At 41.7% G+C, this 16,510-nt stretch overlaps 1 protein-coding gene across 1 annotated transcript in view; it reads left to right on the top strand.

Moving 5' to 3' along the window:
- The window catches only part of Adam12 (a disintegrin and metallopeptidase domain 12 (meltrin alpha)), a 341,899-nt gene that overhangs the window by 317,261 nt on the left and 8,128 nt on the right, over window positions 1-16,510 (top strand). The window contains exon 21 of the mRNA NM_007400.2: window positions 160-333. Within this exon, the coding sequence (NP_031426.2) occupies window positions 160-333 (174 nt within the window). The remainder of the gene's footprint in view (window positions 1-159; window positions 334-16,510) is intronic.

Genomic DNA, 16,510 nt, shown 5'->3' with positions numbered 1-16,510 from the left:
CTGTAGAATTTTGAACTATAAATAAGTAAATACAGTCCTTCGTATGGACACCCTGGACTTTCTATTCCCACCTAGACAGCGGTCACAGACCAGTTAGCTCTGCTCTTCTTCCCTTGGATAGCAAAAGCCATCATAGCTGACTCTACTTTGACCACACAGGACAGGCACTCGCTGAAATGCCAGAACATGGACATCAGCAGGCCCCTCGACGCTCGAGCCGTCCCACAGCTTCAGTCACCTCAGCGAGTGCTCCTGCCTCTCCACCAGACCCCACGTGCACCCAGTGGCCCTGCCAGGCCCCTGCCCGCCAGTCCTGCAGTCAGGCAGGCCCAGGTATGCCTCCCGTGCTGACTGGGTGGGATGAAGCTCAAATCCAGGCTCTGCTACTTGCTAACATGTAAACTTGGGCAACTGTTTAACATAGTGACTGTCTAAAATGGGGTTCAGTTAGTCAGATGTTTGACTGAGATAGCCCACATACAGTGTCTATAGTATAGCAATCATATGACACTTTCATAGTTTGTAATTAGTAATTTTTAAAATACTTCGAGTTGTTTCCACATCAGAATAATGTATCATCTAAACTAGAACTTAAAGCCTTCCTACTCTGAGTACATTTTACCTGAGGAATTTTTATAGGACTCTGGGTAGATAGGTAAGAGATGATAGGAAAATATTAAAAGTCTTTGTTTCTGTGTGAACAGAAAACGTTAACAGTATTAAATCTGAGCTGAGGCATTCTGGGCAGTGTTTGTCAGTGCTACATGGTGTGACAGTTTGTGTTGTGTGTTCAGAACCAAGGCTGCAGTCAAGTCACAGGAGGTGACATAGACAATCACTGCCAGACCACCACAGACTCAGTACACATTTGGCTTTGAAACAGCTTTAGGTTGCTGCACGTTAAGTTAAAGACCCACAGCTGAAGAAGCTGGGATTTCAGCCATAACATTTTTAGAAAGGCAATGAGTACTGCTGGCAACTTGAATACTAAAACAGAATCACTTTTAAATGCTATTGTTACATTTTCCCGTTATTATTTTTATATATTTATAATTACATGTTTAACATAGAGGTTGTTCTCTGTGCGTGTAACTTTACAGCCTGTTTCTGCCGTAAAGTTGTTTCTCCATACCTTGCCATTAGAGAGCCTATAAAAATGTTCTTTTAAGAACAGCACACTGCTTGGATGTGGAATTACCTTTGAGAGAATGGATATGTTGAGAAATGTGGGTTTTGTTTTATAAACAGTAGTTTGGAAGAGCTAGACAGATATATTTTGGAGTTCTTTATTCCTTTAGGAAAGATTCAAGTGAAATATGAGATTGAAAAACACATAAATCTTTAAATGACTGGATAAAGTTAAATGTTTGGTTAGAGTATTGTATGTATTCAGGCTCTCCCATTGACACCAACAAGGTCATAATGACAAAGATAAAGATTGATATTTCAAAGCTTTGCTTATTTGATAGATTAAAAAAGAGTCTCTATTTTCTGTCTAATAGTTCAGTCAGTTCCTGATAAATGTGCCTGAGCCCATTAGTTTTTGTTTTGATTTAATATTTTCTTAGTTCATTTATATACAGTGTTGTTTCCTCTACATTTTGTAATTTTGGGCTAGGTAGGTTTTATGTGAGAGTTCATTTTGCTTTTGTGTGAAGCTAAGCAGCACTGACCCCTATCAATTGATAATACCACTTATAGTCATGTTTTCAAATATTGCTGTCTCCTGAGGGTCAAAATTTGCCTTGAGTGGGAAAAATCAAAAATCTCTCTAGAAATCAATCCATGATCGTCATAGCTTGGTACCAGTATTTTACTGCTTCAGGAAAATGTGGAAACCTGAGCTTTTAGGTCTCATTGTCCTCATTTTTAAATAATAGATGTCTTAAAATCATGGCCTTTGGAGTTAGAAAAATGACTCAGAGGGTAAGAACTTACTGCTTCTACAGAAGACCTGGGTTCAATTTCCAGAACCCACATGATTTCTACAGGCTTGCATATGGTACACATTCATTTGAACACATGTATACACATATTTTAAGTGGCCTTTATGGGCATCACGAGCCACTTCAGATGGAAATTCTGTTCTCAGCCAGAGTTTTCAAAATCAATGAGGAGTTGATTATATATGCTCATATATTGATCCCTTTAGCTCTTCCCCTCTCCTAATCTTACACATTTCATCTTTTCCTTTCTGTCTGACAAGATTTTGTTCATTATTCTTTGCAACAAGCCTGTTGTTGGCATGGTATTAGCATCCCTTTATCTAAAAATGGTTTTCTTCATGAAGGATATTTTGGCTGGGTATAGAATTTTAGGTTGACATTTTGTGGGAAGGATTCTTCCCCTTCTCTCTGAAAGAAGTGATAAGAAATCCACCAATTTCTTTCCATAGCCTCTGATTCAGGAAAGTAAAGTGACCACTTATTGGGGGGGTGGGGGAAGGCTTCTCTGAGATTAATCTGGAATAAGATCATATATGATCAAAATATTTGTTTCCTGGACAACCCTCTTCCTAGGCTTGTGACTACAGAGAGTAGACATTATTGAGTTTGTTTTTATTTCTTTGGTGCCATTTAGTTGTTTCCAGATTGTGTATATTTACATATTTCATTTTCTTGTTGCTTCTTTTATAAATCCTGGACAGGGCTCAGGCATGAAACCATGTGCACACAGAAGGACCAACCACTGAGTAGTTCCTTGAGTCTAGAGTCCACCAGGTAGTCTTTCTTTCTCTAATTTTCAGTTTTCTATCAGTTACTTAATGATATTTTTGTTGCAACTACTAAGGTATAAGGTAAGCTATGCTTAGACCATCCTGTCAGTCACAACCTATTTCCCTTTGTATTTCTTTTATTGCTGATAACACTCAAAGTACTTCATATCTAGCAGCTCTCAGTAGGAAAAAAAGGCTTGATTTCATCAGATTTCTTTGAACTAAAAACTTGTATCGTGGCCAGTTTGGGGCTATAAACAGGTTACTGCACAAGAAGTCCAGAACTGGCCATCCTGAGCTCATGTTGGCAAGTGCCATGGACCTGCTTCAGGAGTGTGTTCTGTGAATTATCTGGTACTGTCTCTGACTGCATTTTTTTAACATAACAGTAAGATCGTCTTCTTTGCTCATATAATAGGCATTTCTTTTTAAAGGAATTTCTGTCCTTTATTATAATTCTGATTTATGGCATATCAGGAACTCTGGTTTTGAATATTGTATCAGTGTATCTTTTCCTTTTGTGAATCTCTCCTTCCCTGAATACTCATAACTCTCTCCCACTTACTACCAGTTAGGAACCTTATATTATGTTCTCAATTGGTTTTATGGACTGCTGATAGGCCAGAAAAAAAAAAAGGAAGAGAAGACTATCTTGCTTTACCTTGCTATAGGGCAACAGGCACATTCAAAACATGTCTAGATTGCAGGCTTACTGGGGAACACAACAGGAGCTATAAACCTTGGGATATGCACCACCACTCAGTGCCTTACATACACACCTCCAGTATTCCCACAGAGAATCTGTAAAATACAAGGATAATCTTTTACACAATGCACAAAAAAAGGTTATCCCTATAGGAACCCAGTGAATTCCCTCATCATGAGGCTTCTTAGACCTCTCTTTCAGCAATGCCACCTCTGCACTGTGCTAAACTGGGACTAACAGACCGCATGACCCAAGAGGAGTTGAGCACAATGATTTTCTCCCAGAGTTGTCAGTTCTCACAGAAGTGGCTCTTTCAAAGCAACCACCCAAAAGCTTTCTGTCTTGTGAAACTAAGAGACTCTTCCCCTTTAAACACCAGTCACAGGAACTCCATATCCTCACTCTGAGCTGTGTCTGCCTGGAGCCTTTCAGAGACAAGTGACACCAATAACTGCATGAGTTTCCTGTCATTACACACAGGGACCTGGGATCTATTCCATGCAGGTGTGGACAGTATCTAGAGGTGACTCTTGCTTGGCAGCAGAAATTAAATCCACTGACACTTTAAAGTTCCCTGGGTACCATCCCACACAACATGACTCAGATGTGCCTCCGTGGCCAATCCTGCTATGCTTGTCCAAATCTATCACACTCCATGGATGGGGCACATTGGCTAACTTTATATTTAAAGAATGAGTGTCATCTTTCTTGAAAGCATTTAATCCTCCATAAGCTCAACTCATTCTCTTGTCCAAATGTGCCTCTTGGAACCTGGGTTTCTCATCCATGGTTGTATGTGCTTATACCTGCCTGTACCTGCTATGTGCACATCCTAGGCGCTCATGTGTGGGCCGTCAGAGAACAACCTGCAGGGCTTAGTTTTCTTTCCACCTTGCTGAGGCAGGGCCTATGGTTTGTACATTGAGTCTCTGTCTCCATCTTTTCACAGAGGAATGCTAGGATTATTAGATGTGCCTAGATGTGTCAGGAGCCACTTCCCTGGACTTACAGTGTGCCTAATGTTACTGTTGGAGGACGGAGAGCAGAACAAGGATTAGTTGGTAGAGTATTTACCTAGTATGCATGAAGTCCTAGGGTTCACAGAAAGATAGCATGGTGATATAAGCCTATAATCCCAGCCTTCAGGAGGTTAGAGGCAGGAAGATCAAAAAATTCAAGGCTAGTCAGGTGTAGTGGCTCTTACCTAGGCAGAAGTGGGTGGATCTCTATGAGTTCAAGATCAGCCTGGTCTACATAGAGTCTGCATAGAGATCCAGGACAGTCAGAGCTTCATAGTGATAGAGCCATTCACAAAAAAGGGGGGGGGGGGAAGGGCAGAGGAAAAGAAGAAAATTTACAGTGGGAAGTGTTAGCTAGCATAGTCAGAGCAGCAAGCCAGCTGCCCTAGTCATCTTTCATCCCTGTCTTTTCCAACTCTGCTGTTCATTGGTACTATGTAAAGCCTCCATTTGATCCAGAAGGCATGCATCAGTTTTTCTTAACACAACAAAGCCACAGTCAACTTCTGTCTTTATAAGACAGGCCACTGTTAGCATGATGGCCAGAGCAGGAAGTCCCCTGTGGTATCCACAGCACTTACATGGAAGGCAACCATGTGTCTTCTATAGAGGGCAAATAGGTTTTCAACTATGTTTTGACCAATACACACTTCTAATCACCCGCCTGTATCTATTTCATACATAACCTAAAATATTTGTAAACTAAGACCAGTCAGTCTGGGACAGGCTCTTCCAGGAAACGGCAGAAGCATGGAGTTTGCTTAAGTAGCTGCAGAAGGAACAGTGAAATGGCTAGGATACCCACATTCCCTATCCCCTTCAGCCAGGGTGATGAGTGACTCTCTGGGGCTGTTACTGGGACGCAACAGCCAATTTTCATAAATGCTTTCACAGGATATAAATGATATCCTAGACGATTTAAAACATAGTTTTAGGACAGGCAGGTAATGACCAACTCACCCAGAGGTTCAGCTTATCCCTCCAACAGTGCCAAGTAGTGAATTCAGCTTAGAACTGATAAGACTAATATTGTCAGCCATGGTCTGGCATTCTGATGACTTAGGTCCTTGCTCATCAGAAATTCTGGTATGTATTAGAAAGAGAAGTCCACTTGTCAATATGCCCTACTAGGGAAGATGCAATGGGAAAGAAGGAATCTATGTAGCAGCCTTTATTCCCTGGGCAAACCACAGGCTGACAGTGGGAAACAGGGCTGGATGGTGTCTGTGTGGGCCTCCCCTGACTTTCCAGGTCTTGCCCTTATGCCCAAGATTCTTCTTCAGTGGTACCCATTTCCTGGTTTTCCCACAGTCCTCTGTGAGGCTCCCTTGTCACTGACTGCAGCTGCTATATGCTGATGCTACTCCATTCAGAAGGTCCTGTGGGCTGTTCCTCTTGGACACATCAAAGTCTCATCTAGTAAATGCAGTTGATGTGTAACAAATAAACAGGTGTAAGATGGTAGAAACTGGTCTTGTTAAGAGTTGATTGTTCCCTACTGGCTGTCTTCCTCAAGGAATCACAGAGTAGCAAAAAACCTGAGTGTGTTTAACCTGTAAATCTAAGATGTGGCTACAGAGGTCTTAGACTATAGCTGACCTCTTCTAACCGCCTGTCTAGTATGCTTTAGACAGACTATTGTCCTCGGTTTCATGTCACACACCAATGGGTCATGTGACAGGACCATCAACTGTCTATAAAGGTAACTACTGTGATGGATACCTCCATGGCTCACTCTGTAGAGACATCCGTTCATTTCTGTCACTGTGGAAATGGAGACTTTACATGGACAACTGTGCCCAGGATCTGAGCCTCTTCTTCTGTAAAGGCAATGTGTATGGCTGTAATTGGACATTTCAGAGACATAAAGGATTATATGGAGCTGTGGTCCAGCTCTGTCACTGGGCTTCCTTTCTGGAAGCAATTTCTTTGAGTGATGCTTCTATAAAGCATTCTGGAACACATGGAGAAGTCTCCATTCAACCTCTTTCTGTAGCACATACACTGAAACAAAGACTTTCTTAGTATGCTCTACATGGTACAAAGAGAAAACTACTTGTAAGCCACTATTAGTAAATAAGAGTATGCATTTTTGTCTAGACAGTTCTTAACCTGATGCCTCCTTTTGCAGAACTCCTGAGTTTTGCTGCAGAGAGGTTGGGGAAAGGATGAGATCCCATTAAGCCAGAGTATCTGCCTTCCCCCAAAGGTCCTGACTTTTGATTTCTGGGTTACTCACTGTAGACAGGAATCAAAGCAGGGTTCAGGTTTCCATAACAAGACTCAGGTTTTCTTTTTTTTTTTTTTTAGGTATTTTTATTAGGTATTTATTTCATTTACATTTCCAATGCTATCCCAAAAGTCCCCCACATGCTCCCCCACCCACCCACTCCCACTTCTTGGCCCTGGCATTCCCCTGTACTGAGGAATATAAAGTTTGCATGACCAACGGGCCTCTCTTTCCACTGATGGCCGACTAGGCCATCTTTTGATACATATGCAGCTAGAGACACAAGCTCCAGGGGGGTACTGGTTAGTTCATATTGTTGTTCCACCTATAGGGTTGCAAACCCCTTTAGCTCCTTGGGTACTTTCTCCTCCATTGGGGGCCCTGTGATCCATCCAATAGCTGACTGTGAGCATCCACTTCTGTGTTTGCTAGGCCCCGGCATAGTCTCACAAGAGACAGCTATACCAGGGTCCCTTCAGCAAAATCTTGCTAGTGTATGCAATGGTATCAGCGTTTGGAAGCTGATTATGGGATGGATTCCTGGATATGGCAGTCTCTAGATGGTCCATCCTTTTGTCTCAGCTCCAAACTCTGACTCTGTAACTCCTTCCATGGGTGTTTTGTTCCCAATTCTGCCCTTCTCAGAATTAGGAACAAGACTCAGGTTTTCTTAAGCAGCCAGATGCCTCCAGCTTAGGTCTCCTTCTTCCTTCCTACGCTGTGTTCTGATTCAGTAATATTAATTTTACTCACTTACAGCTAACCAACTCTTTTAGGAAAAAAAGGGAAGTGTCTATCTAATCGTTGGAGAAAGAGAGGTCACAGTGACCCTGCCTTCGTGTTTCTGGCTATGAGCAACCCACTCGTGTGTCAGCTTTGAGCAGTTCCATGCTACCCACATCACTGTGGGGGTAATAGTCTCAATCTTGTCTGTGCTCATAATGTCCATAATTTTTAGCCAGAGACAGAGTTACTCGTTGCAGTGAAACATGTTAATGTGCGCCTAGGACCTCAGTGGCAGCTCTGGGTTTCTGTGACAGCCTCCAGGCTTCTTGCACAGAAGCCACAGATAACAGGACGTGTTTAGTATCATAGATTATATGCAAGCAGATAACAGGGTAATGGTCAAGGCACCAGGACTATGTTTTGATTTTGGCATGTTTGTTTTCAAAGCTGAGAGAGATGGGGGAGGGAGGGGAAGGGTGCTGAAATCCTGCAGTGTATTGCTATTGCTAGAACACAGGTTGACCACATGTGACACAGTAGGACTTTTCTCCAGGACATGATGGAAATGGAATGAAGTTTGAATGTTGTTGAGAATACAGACTATAGGATCAGAGGTGTGAAGGACACATCATCTGTCCCAACACCAGGAGTAACTGGGACCAGCAGGACCCAAGCATGCAGGAACTCCACCAGAGCAGTGGCAGAGTTCCTTCTGGTCTTTTGTCTGGGCCGGTGTCCTGAGCAACCTTGGGTGCAAACTCCACAGTCAGTCTCACAACAGCAAGAGGAAGCTCCACTCCCGGGTGCTCTAACATGCCCAGGGCCACAGGATCACAGAAGCTTGGTCACACCAGGATCTCAAGGTCCCAGAGGTAGCTTGATTCCCAGGAGATCTGACACGCCCAGGCTCTCAGGATACCAGGATCCCAAGATCACAGGATCACAGAGACAGCTGGACTCTGAGGAGTTCTAACACAACCAGGACTAAAGGAAGGACGAGCTCCAGTCAGATATAGCCAGGGCAGGTAGCTCTAGAGATAACCAGATGGCGGGAGGCAAGCATAAGAACATAAGCAACAGAAACCAAGGTTACTTGGCATCATCAGAACCCAATTCTCCTACCATAGCAAGTCCTGAATACACTATCACACCAGAAAAGCAAGATTCAGATCTAAAGTCACTTCTCATGATGATGACAGAGGACTTTAAGAAGAACATAAGTAACTCCCTTAAAGGAATACAGGAGAACACAGGCAAACTTTTAGCTTAGCTACTATGGAAGTAAAATTGTTTGGTGATGTGAGGGATATTGAAATGCAGCCTTACTACAATGTACTCCAATGTCTAAAAAATGTTCTTATTTTGGGTTTGTGCCACAGTAAGAGTCAAGATTTTAAAGCTCTACTAAAACCAAACCAAACAAAAACACTTTATCTATTTATGCTCATTTAATATCATGTACATCATTTTTATGATTGGTATGAAAATATATATTTTTTAAATATAATAAAAAATAAGGTTTGGCCTTCTGATCAGCGCCAGCTCCAGGCCACATTGGGTGCAAATTCAGCGGATAGTCCCAAGGTCCCCAGAGGATTCTCCACACTGCAGGTGCCCTAGCATGCCCAGGATCTTAGGATCACTGGTGAGTGGAATACAATATCTGTTCCAAACCAATCGTGACAGGCCTGTGACAGCAGGAGCAAGGCCACAGGAGCTCTTCCTGACCAGCAGCTTGGGTTCCTTCTGACTGGTGCTGGTATACCTTGGTTTGGAACACACCAGGTAGCCCCATGGTCCCCAGAGACACTACTTCAAGGCACTGTAACATGCCCAAAATCTTAGGAATTCAGGATCCCAGGATCACCAGGATCTCAGGGTCTCAGAGGAAGCTTGACTGCCAAGAACTCTGACACACCCAGAAAGAATCTCAGGTTCACAGGATCCCAGAATCATAGGATCAGAGAGACAGCTGGACTCTGGGGAGTCCTGAATCAACCGGGATTATAGGAAGGACAGGCTCCAGTCAGATATATTGAGGGCAGCAAGCAATGAGATAATCAGATAGCAGGAGGCAAGCATAAGAACAGAAGCAACAGAAACCAAGGTTACTCAGCATCATCAGAACCAAACTCTCCCGCCATAGTAAGTCCTAGATACAGCATCACACCAGAAAAACAAGATATGGATCTAAAGTCACTTCTCATGATGATGATGGAGGACTTTAAGAAGGAAATAAATAACTCCCTTAAAGAAAACAGAAGAACACAGGCAAACATCTAGAAGCCCTTAAAGAGGAAACACAAAAATCCCTTAAAGAGTTACAGGAAAGCACTATCAAATGGGTGAAAGAATTGAACAAAACCATCCAGGACCTAAAAATGGAAGTAGAAACAATAAAGAAATCACAAAGGGAGACAACTCTGGAGATAGAAATCCTAGGAAAGGAATCAGGAACCATAGATGCGAGCATCAGCAACAGAATACAAGAGATGAAAGAGAGAATCTCAGGTGCAGAAGATTCCATAGAGAACATGGACACAACAATCAAAGAAAATGCAAAATCCAAAATGATCCTAACTCAAAACATCCAGGAAATCCAGGACACAAAGAGAAGACCAAACCTAAGGATAATAGGTATAGATGAGAATGAAGACTTTCAACTTAAAGGGCCAATAAATATCTTCAACAAAATTATAGAAGAAAACTTTCCTAGCCGGGTGTGGTGGTGCACGCCTTTAATCCCAGGCAGAGGCAGGCAGATTTCTGAGTTCAAGGCCAGCCTGGTCTACAAAGTGAGTTCCAGGACAGCCAGGGCTACACAGAGAAACCCTATCTCAAAAAACCAAAAAAAAAAAAAAAAAAAAAAAACCTTTCCTAACCTAAAGAAAGAGATGCCCATGAACATACAAGAAGCCTACAGAACTCCAAGTAGACTGGAACAGAAAAGAAATGCCTCCTGACACAATCAGAACAAAAAATGCACTAAATAAAGATAGAATATTAAAAGCACTAAGGGAAAAGGGTCAAGTAACATATAAAGGCAGGCCTATTAGAATTATACCAGACTTCTCACCAGAGACTATGAAAGCCAGAAGATCCTGGACAGATGTTATACAGACCCTAAGAGAACACAAATGCCAGCCCAGGCTACTATACCCAGCAAAACTCTCAATTACCATAGATGGAGAAAGCAACGTTTTCCACGACAAAACCAAATTCACACAATATATTTCCACGAAACCAGCCCTTCAACGGATAATAAAGAGAAAACTCCAACACAAGGAGGGAAATGATGCCCTAGGAAAAGCAAGAAAGTAATTCTTCAACAAACTTAAAAGAAAATAGCCCCAAGAACAGAATCCCAACTCTAACAAAAACAAAAAACAGGAAGTAACAATTACTTTTTCTTAATATCTCTTAATATCAATGGACTCAATTCCCCAATAAAAAGACATAGACTATTAAAACTGGCTACATAAACAGGACTCAACATTTTGCTGCATATAAGAAACTCACCTCAGGGACAAAGACAGACACTACCTCAAAGTAAAAGACTGGAAAACAATTTACCAAGCAAACAGTCCAAAGAAACAAGCTGGAGTAGCCATTCTAATATCGAATAAAATCGACTTCCAAACCAAAGTTATCAAAAAAGACAAGGAGTGGCACTTCATACTCATCAAAGGTAAAATCTTCCAAGAGGAACTCTCAATTCTGAATATCTATGCTCCAAATGCAAGGGCAGCCACATTCATTAAAGAAACTTTAGTAAAGCTCAAAGCACACATTGCACCTCACACAATAAGAGTGGGAGACTTTAACACCTCACTCTCATCAATGGACAGATCCTGGAAACAGCAACTAAACAGAGACACAGTGAAACTAACAGAAGTTATGAAACAAATGGATTTAACAGATATCTATAGAACATTTTATCCTAAAACAAAAGGATATACCTTCTTCTCAGCACCTCATGGTACTTTCTCCAAAACTGACCATATAATCGGTCACAAAACAGGCTTCAACAGATACAAAAATATTGAAATTATCCCATGCATCCTATCAGAAAGTCAACGTTGATGTGGAAGCTGAACAACACTCTACTCAATGATAACTTAGTCAAGAAAGAAATAAAGAAATTAAAGACTTCTTAGAGCTTAATGAAAATGAAGCCACAACATACCCCAACTTATGGGACACAATGAAAGTAGTCCTAAGAGGAAAACTCATAGCTCTGAGTGCCACCAAAAAGAAACTAGAGAGAGCACACACTAGCAGCTTGACAGCACACCTAAATGCTCTAGAAAAAAAGGAAGCAAATTCACCCAAGAGGAGTAGATGGCAGGAAATAATCAAACTCAGGGCTGAAATCAACCAAGTACAAACAAAAAGAACTATACAAAGAATCAACCAAACCAGGAAAAAATCAACAAGATAGATAAACCCTTAGACAGATGAACTAGAGGGCACAGGGACAGTATGGTAATTAACAAATCGGAAATGAAAAAGGAGACATAACAACAGAACATGAGGAAATCCAAAGCATCATCAGATCCTACTACAAAAGGCTATACTCAACAAAACTGAAAAACCTGGACAAAATGTACAATTTTCTAGACAGAGACTCAGTATCAAAGTTAAATCAGGATCAGATTAACAATCTAAACAGCCCCATATCCCCTAAAGAAATAGAAGCAGTCATTAATAGTCTCCCAACCAAAAAAAGCCCAGGACCAGATGGGTTTAATGCAGCGTTCTATCAGACCTTCAAAGAAGACCTAATTCCAACTCTCCTCAAACTATTCCACAAAATAGAAACAGAAGGTACTCTACCCAATTCATTCTATGAAGCCACAATTACTCTGATACCTAAACCACATAAAGACCCAACAAAGAAAGAGAACTTCAGACCAATTTCCCTTATGAATATCAATGCAAAAATACTCAATAAAATCCTCGCAGACCAAATCCCAAGACCACATCAAAACAATCATCCATCATAATCAAGTAGGTTTCAACCCAGGGATGCAGGGATGGTTTACTATACGGAAATCCATCAATGTAATCTACTATATAAACAAACTCAAAGACAAAAACCACATGATCATCTCATTAGATGCTGAGAAAGCATTTGACAAAATCCAATACCCATTCATGATAAAAGTCTTGGAAAGATCAGGAATTCAAGGCTTGCACCTGAACATAATAAAAGCAATAGACAGCAAACCAGTAGCCAACATCAAACTAAATGGAGAGAAATTTGAAGCAATCCCCCTAAAATCAGGGACTAGACAAGGCTGCACACTTTCTCCCTACCTATTCAATATAGTACTTGAAGTCCTAGCCAGAGTAATTAGACAACAAAAGGAGATCAAGGGGATACAAATTGGAAAGGAAGAAGTCTAAATATCACTATTTGCAGATGATATGACAGTATATATAAGTGACCCTAAAAATTCCATCAGAGAACTCCTAAACCTGATAAACAGGTTTGGTGAAGTAGCTGGATAGAAAAGCAACTCAAACAAATCAGTGGCCTTTCTCTACACAAAGGATAAACAGACTGAGAAAGAAATTAGGGAAACAACACCTTTCACAATAGTCACAAATAATATAAAAAACCTTGATGTGACTCTAACTAGGGAAGTGAAAGATCTGTATGATAAGAACTTCAAGTCTCTGAAGAAAGAAATTGAGGAAGACCTCAGAAGATGGAAAGATCTCCCATGCTCATGGATTGGCAGGATTACTATAGTAAAAATGGCTATCTTGCCAAAAGCAATCTACAGATTCAATGCCATCCCCATCAAAATTCCAACTTAATTCTTCACTGAGTTAGAAAGGGCAATTTTCAAATTCATCTGAAATAACAAAAAACCTTGGATAGCAAAAACTATTCTCAACAATAAAAGAAACTCTGGCAGAATCAGCATGCCTGACCTCAAGCTGTACTACACAGCAATTATGATAAAAACTGCATGGTACTGATACAGCGACAGACAGGTAGATCAATGGAACAGAATGGAAGACCCAGAAATGAACCCACACACCTATAGTCACTTGATCGTTGACAAAAGAGCTAAAATCATCCAGTGGAAAAAGACAGCATTTTCAACAAATGGTGCTGGCACAACTGGCAGTTATCATGTAGAAGAATGCAAATTGATTCATTCTTATCTCCTTGTACAAAGCTCAAGTCTAAGTGGATCAAAGAACTCCACTTAAAACCAGAAACACTGAAACTTATAGAGGAGAAAGTGGGGAAAAGCCTCGAAGATATGGGCACAGTGGAAAAATTCCTGAATAGAACAGCAATGGCTTGTGCTGTAAGATCAAGAATCGACAAATGGGACCTCATAAAATTGCAAAACGTCTGTAAGGTAAAAGACACTGTCAATAAGACAAAAATGCCACCAACAGATTGGGAAAGGATCTTTACCAATCCTGAATCTCATAGGGGACTAGTATCCAATATATACAAAGAAGTCAAAAAGCTGGACTCCAGAAAATCAAATAACCCTATTAAAAAATGGGGTACGGAGCTAAACAAAGAATTCTCACCTGAGGAATACCGAAGGGCTGAGAAGCACCTGAAAAAATGTTCAACATCCTTAATCATCAGGGAAATGCAAATCAAAACAACCCTGAGATTCCACCTCACACCAGTCAGAATGGCTAAGATCAAAAACTCAAGAGACAGCAGATGCTGGCAAGGATGTGGAGAAAGAGGAACACTCCTCCATTGCTGGTGGGATTGCAAGCTGGTACAACCACTCTGGAAATCAGTCTGGTGGTTCCTCAGAAAATTGGACATAGTACTACCGGAAGATACAGCAACACCTCTCCTGGGCATATACTCAGATGTTCCAACTTGTAATAAGGACACATGCTTCACTATGTTCATAGCAGCCTTATTGATAATAGCCAGAATCTGGAAAGAACCCAGATGTCCCTCAACAGAGGAATGGATATAGAAAATGTGGTACATTTACACAATAGCGTGCTACTCAGCTATTAAATACAATGAATTTATGAAATTCTTAGGCAAATGGATGGAGCTGGAGGATATCATCCTGAGTGAGGTAACCCAATTGCAAAAGAACACACATGATATGCACTCACTGATAAGTGGATATTAGCCCAAAAACTTAGAATACCCAAGATACAATTTGCAAAACACATGAAACTCAAGGAGAAGGGAGACCAAAGTGGGGATACTTCGTTCCTTCTAAGAATGGGGAACAAAATACCCATGGAAGGAGTTACAAAGTTCAGAGCTAAGATGGAAGGAAGGACCATCCAGAGACTGCTCCACCTGGTGATCCATCCCATAAACAACCACCAAACCAAGACACTGTTGCATATACCAGCAAGATTTTGCTGACAGGACCCTGATATAGCTGTCTCTTCTAAGGCTATACCAGTGCTGGCAAATACAGAAATGGATGCTCACAGTCATCTATTGGATGGAACACAGGGCCCCCAATGAAGGAGCTAGAGAAAGTACCCAAGGATCTAAAGGGCTCTGCAACCCTATAGGAGGAACAATATGAACTAACCAGTACCCCCCAGAGCTTGTGTCTCTAGTTAAATATGTAGCAGAGTCTGGTCTCGTTGGCCATCAATGGGAGAAGAGGCCCTTGGTCTTGCAAAGATTATATGCCCCAGTACAGGGGAATGCCAGGGCCAGGAAGCAGGAGTGGGTGGGTTGGGAGACAAGGCGGGGAGGGGGAGGGTATAGGGGGTTTTCGGGATAGTATTTGAAATGTAAATAAAGAAAATATCTAATAAAAAACTGAGGTTTGGAAAAAAATAAAATGCAAATTTGATCCTCCTATAAATAAATAAATAAGCAAGCAGACTAAAGAAAAACATGCCAATAGAAGAAGCTCCTTTGTTAGCTCCTACAGAGGAGGCTACATTTTGCCAAAGCCACACCTCATATGCAACCACCTATTCCATGTCCTGACCATGGTAACAGATGACAGACGGGAGGACGTTTGCTGTTCTCAGGGCTTGAGTACTTCCATCAGCATCTTGGATGTTTGGAGATTTATCACTGGGGTGAGAATGCCATTTGTCCCCAAAGCTGAGAGCCATCTGAGAGAACGTGATGAGCAGGAATATCTCAGGCAAACCATGATTATCTTCTATGTTCCAGGATAAATCCAGATGCATTAAGACAGACTGTGTCATAGACCTTGCCTTTTCGTCTGCACAGCAACAAAACCCTGGTGTTATCTTTACTGCAGGAACTGGACACTTAGTCATATTTAACAGTAAAATTAGTATTGCTTTGTGAGGAACAGTTACATAAGCTGAGTCTCCACGTGCTGAGTGTGTGCTTTCATTTTTACATTACACATGGATATTGTGCTCATAGTTTTTTTGTTCTATGATGAGAAATGGCACTTGATTTGTGTGTGACCTTCACTACTCAGGGCTCCTTGTCAATCAGAGCTAGCAACTCTTATTCGTGGTGACTGCATGCCAGGCTCTGGGCAAGAGCTTTTCTGTGTCAGTCCTCGTTCTACCCCTGGTGGGGGTTGCAGGGTTGAGAAGGCCTGTTATCATCTCTGTACATGCTCACAAGCTCAAAAGCTCAAGGCCTGAGTGTGTATCGCTGGTGTGTCTATATTCTAGAGCCTTCTTGTGTTTCCTTTGATGAAATCTGATGCAGACATGTCACCTGTCTCTCTGTGCCCTGTCCAGTGGCTCTCTCTCTCTCTGAGCCCAATCTGTCTGTTGTTCGTTCTTGGTACCTCTTCCACGTAGCTGTGGTTTAATCGACTTCAGTAGTGGCCCCTTAGCTTTGCAGGGAGCTGACGGACGGTGAATCTGGTGTTGCAACCTCTGAGCTGCACTCTGTGGCTCAGGAGACATGATCTTAGTACAAGCACTGTGAAAACATCACGAGGGTTTGGAGTGACATTTGAGTGTTACTGGACATGTGGTCTGCCTAGTCCTAAGACAGTGCAGGTCTTGTGTAACTCTTCAGATGTGTTTTGCGGTATGATCCCAATGGCTGACACTACAGGTGTGCGTCACCCTGCCTGGTCATGAATGTGCATCAGCTCACGTGCTGACCAGGTGACCTATCATGGGCCCCA

This window comes from Mus musculus, chromosome 7 (assembly GCF_000001635.26).
Source record: "Mus musculus strain C57BL/6J chromosome 7, GRCm38.p6 C57BL/6J".
Taxonomy (NCBI): Eukaryota; Metazoa; Chordata; class Mammalia; order Rodentia; family Muridae; genus Mus; species Mus musculus.
This window is presented reverse-complemented; position numbering and strand designations above follow the sequence as displayed.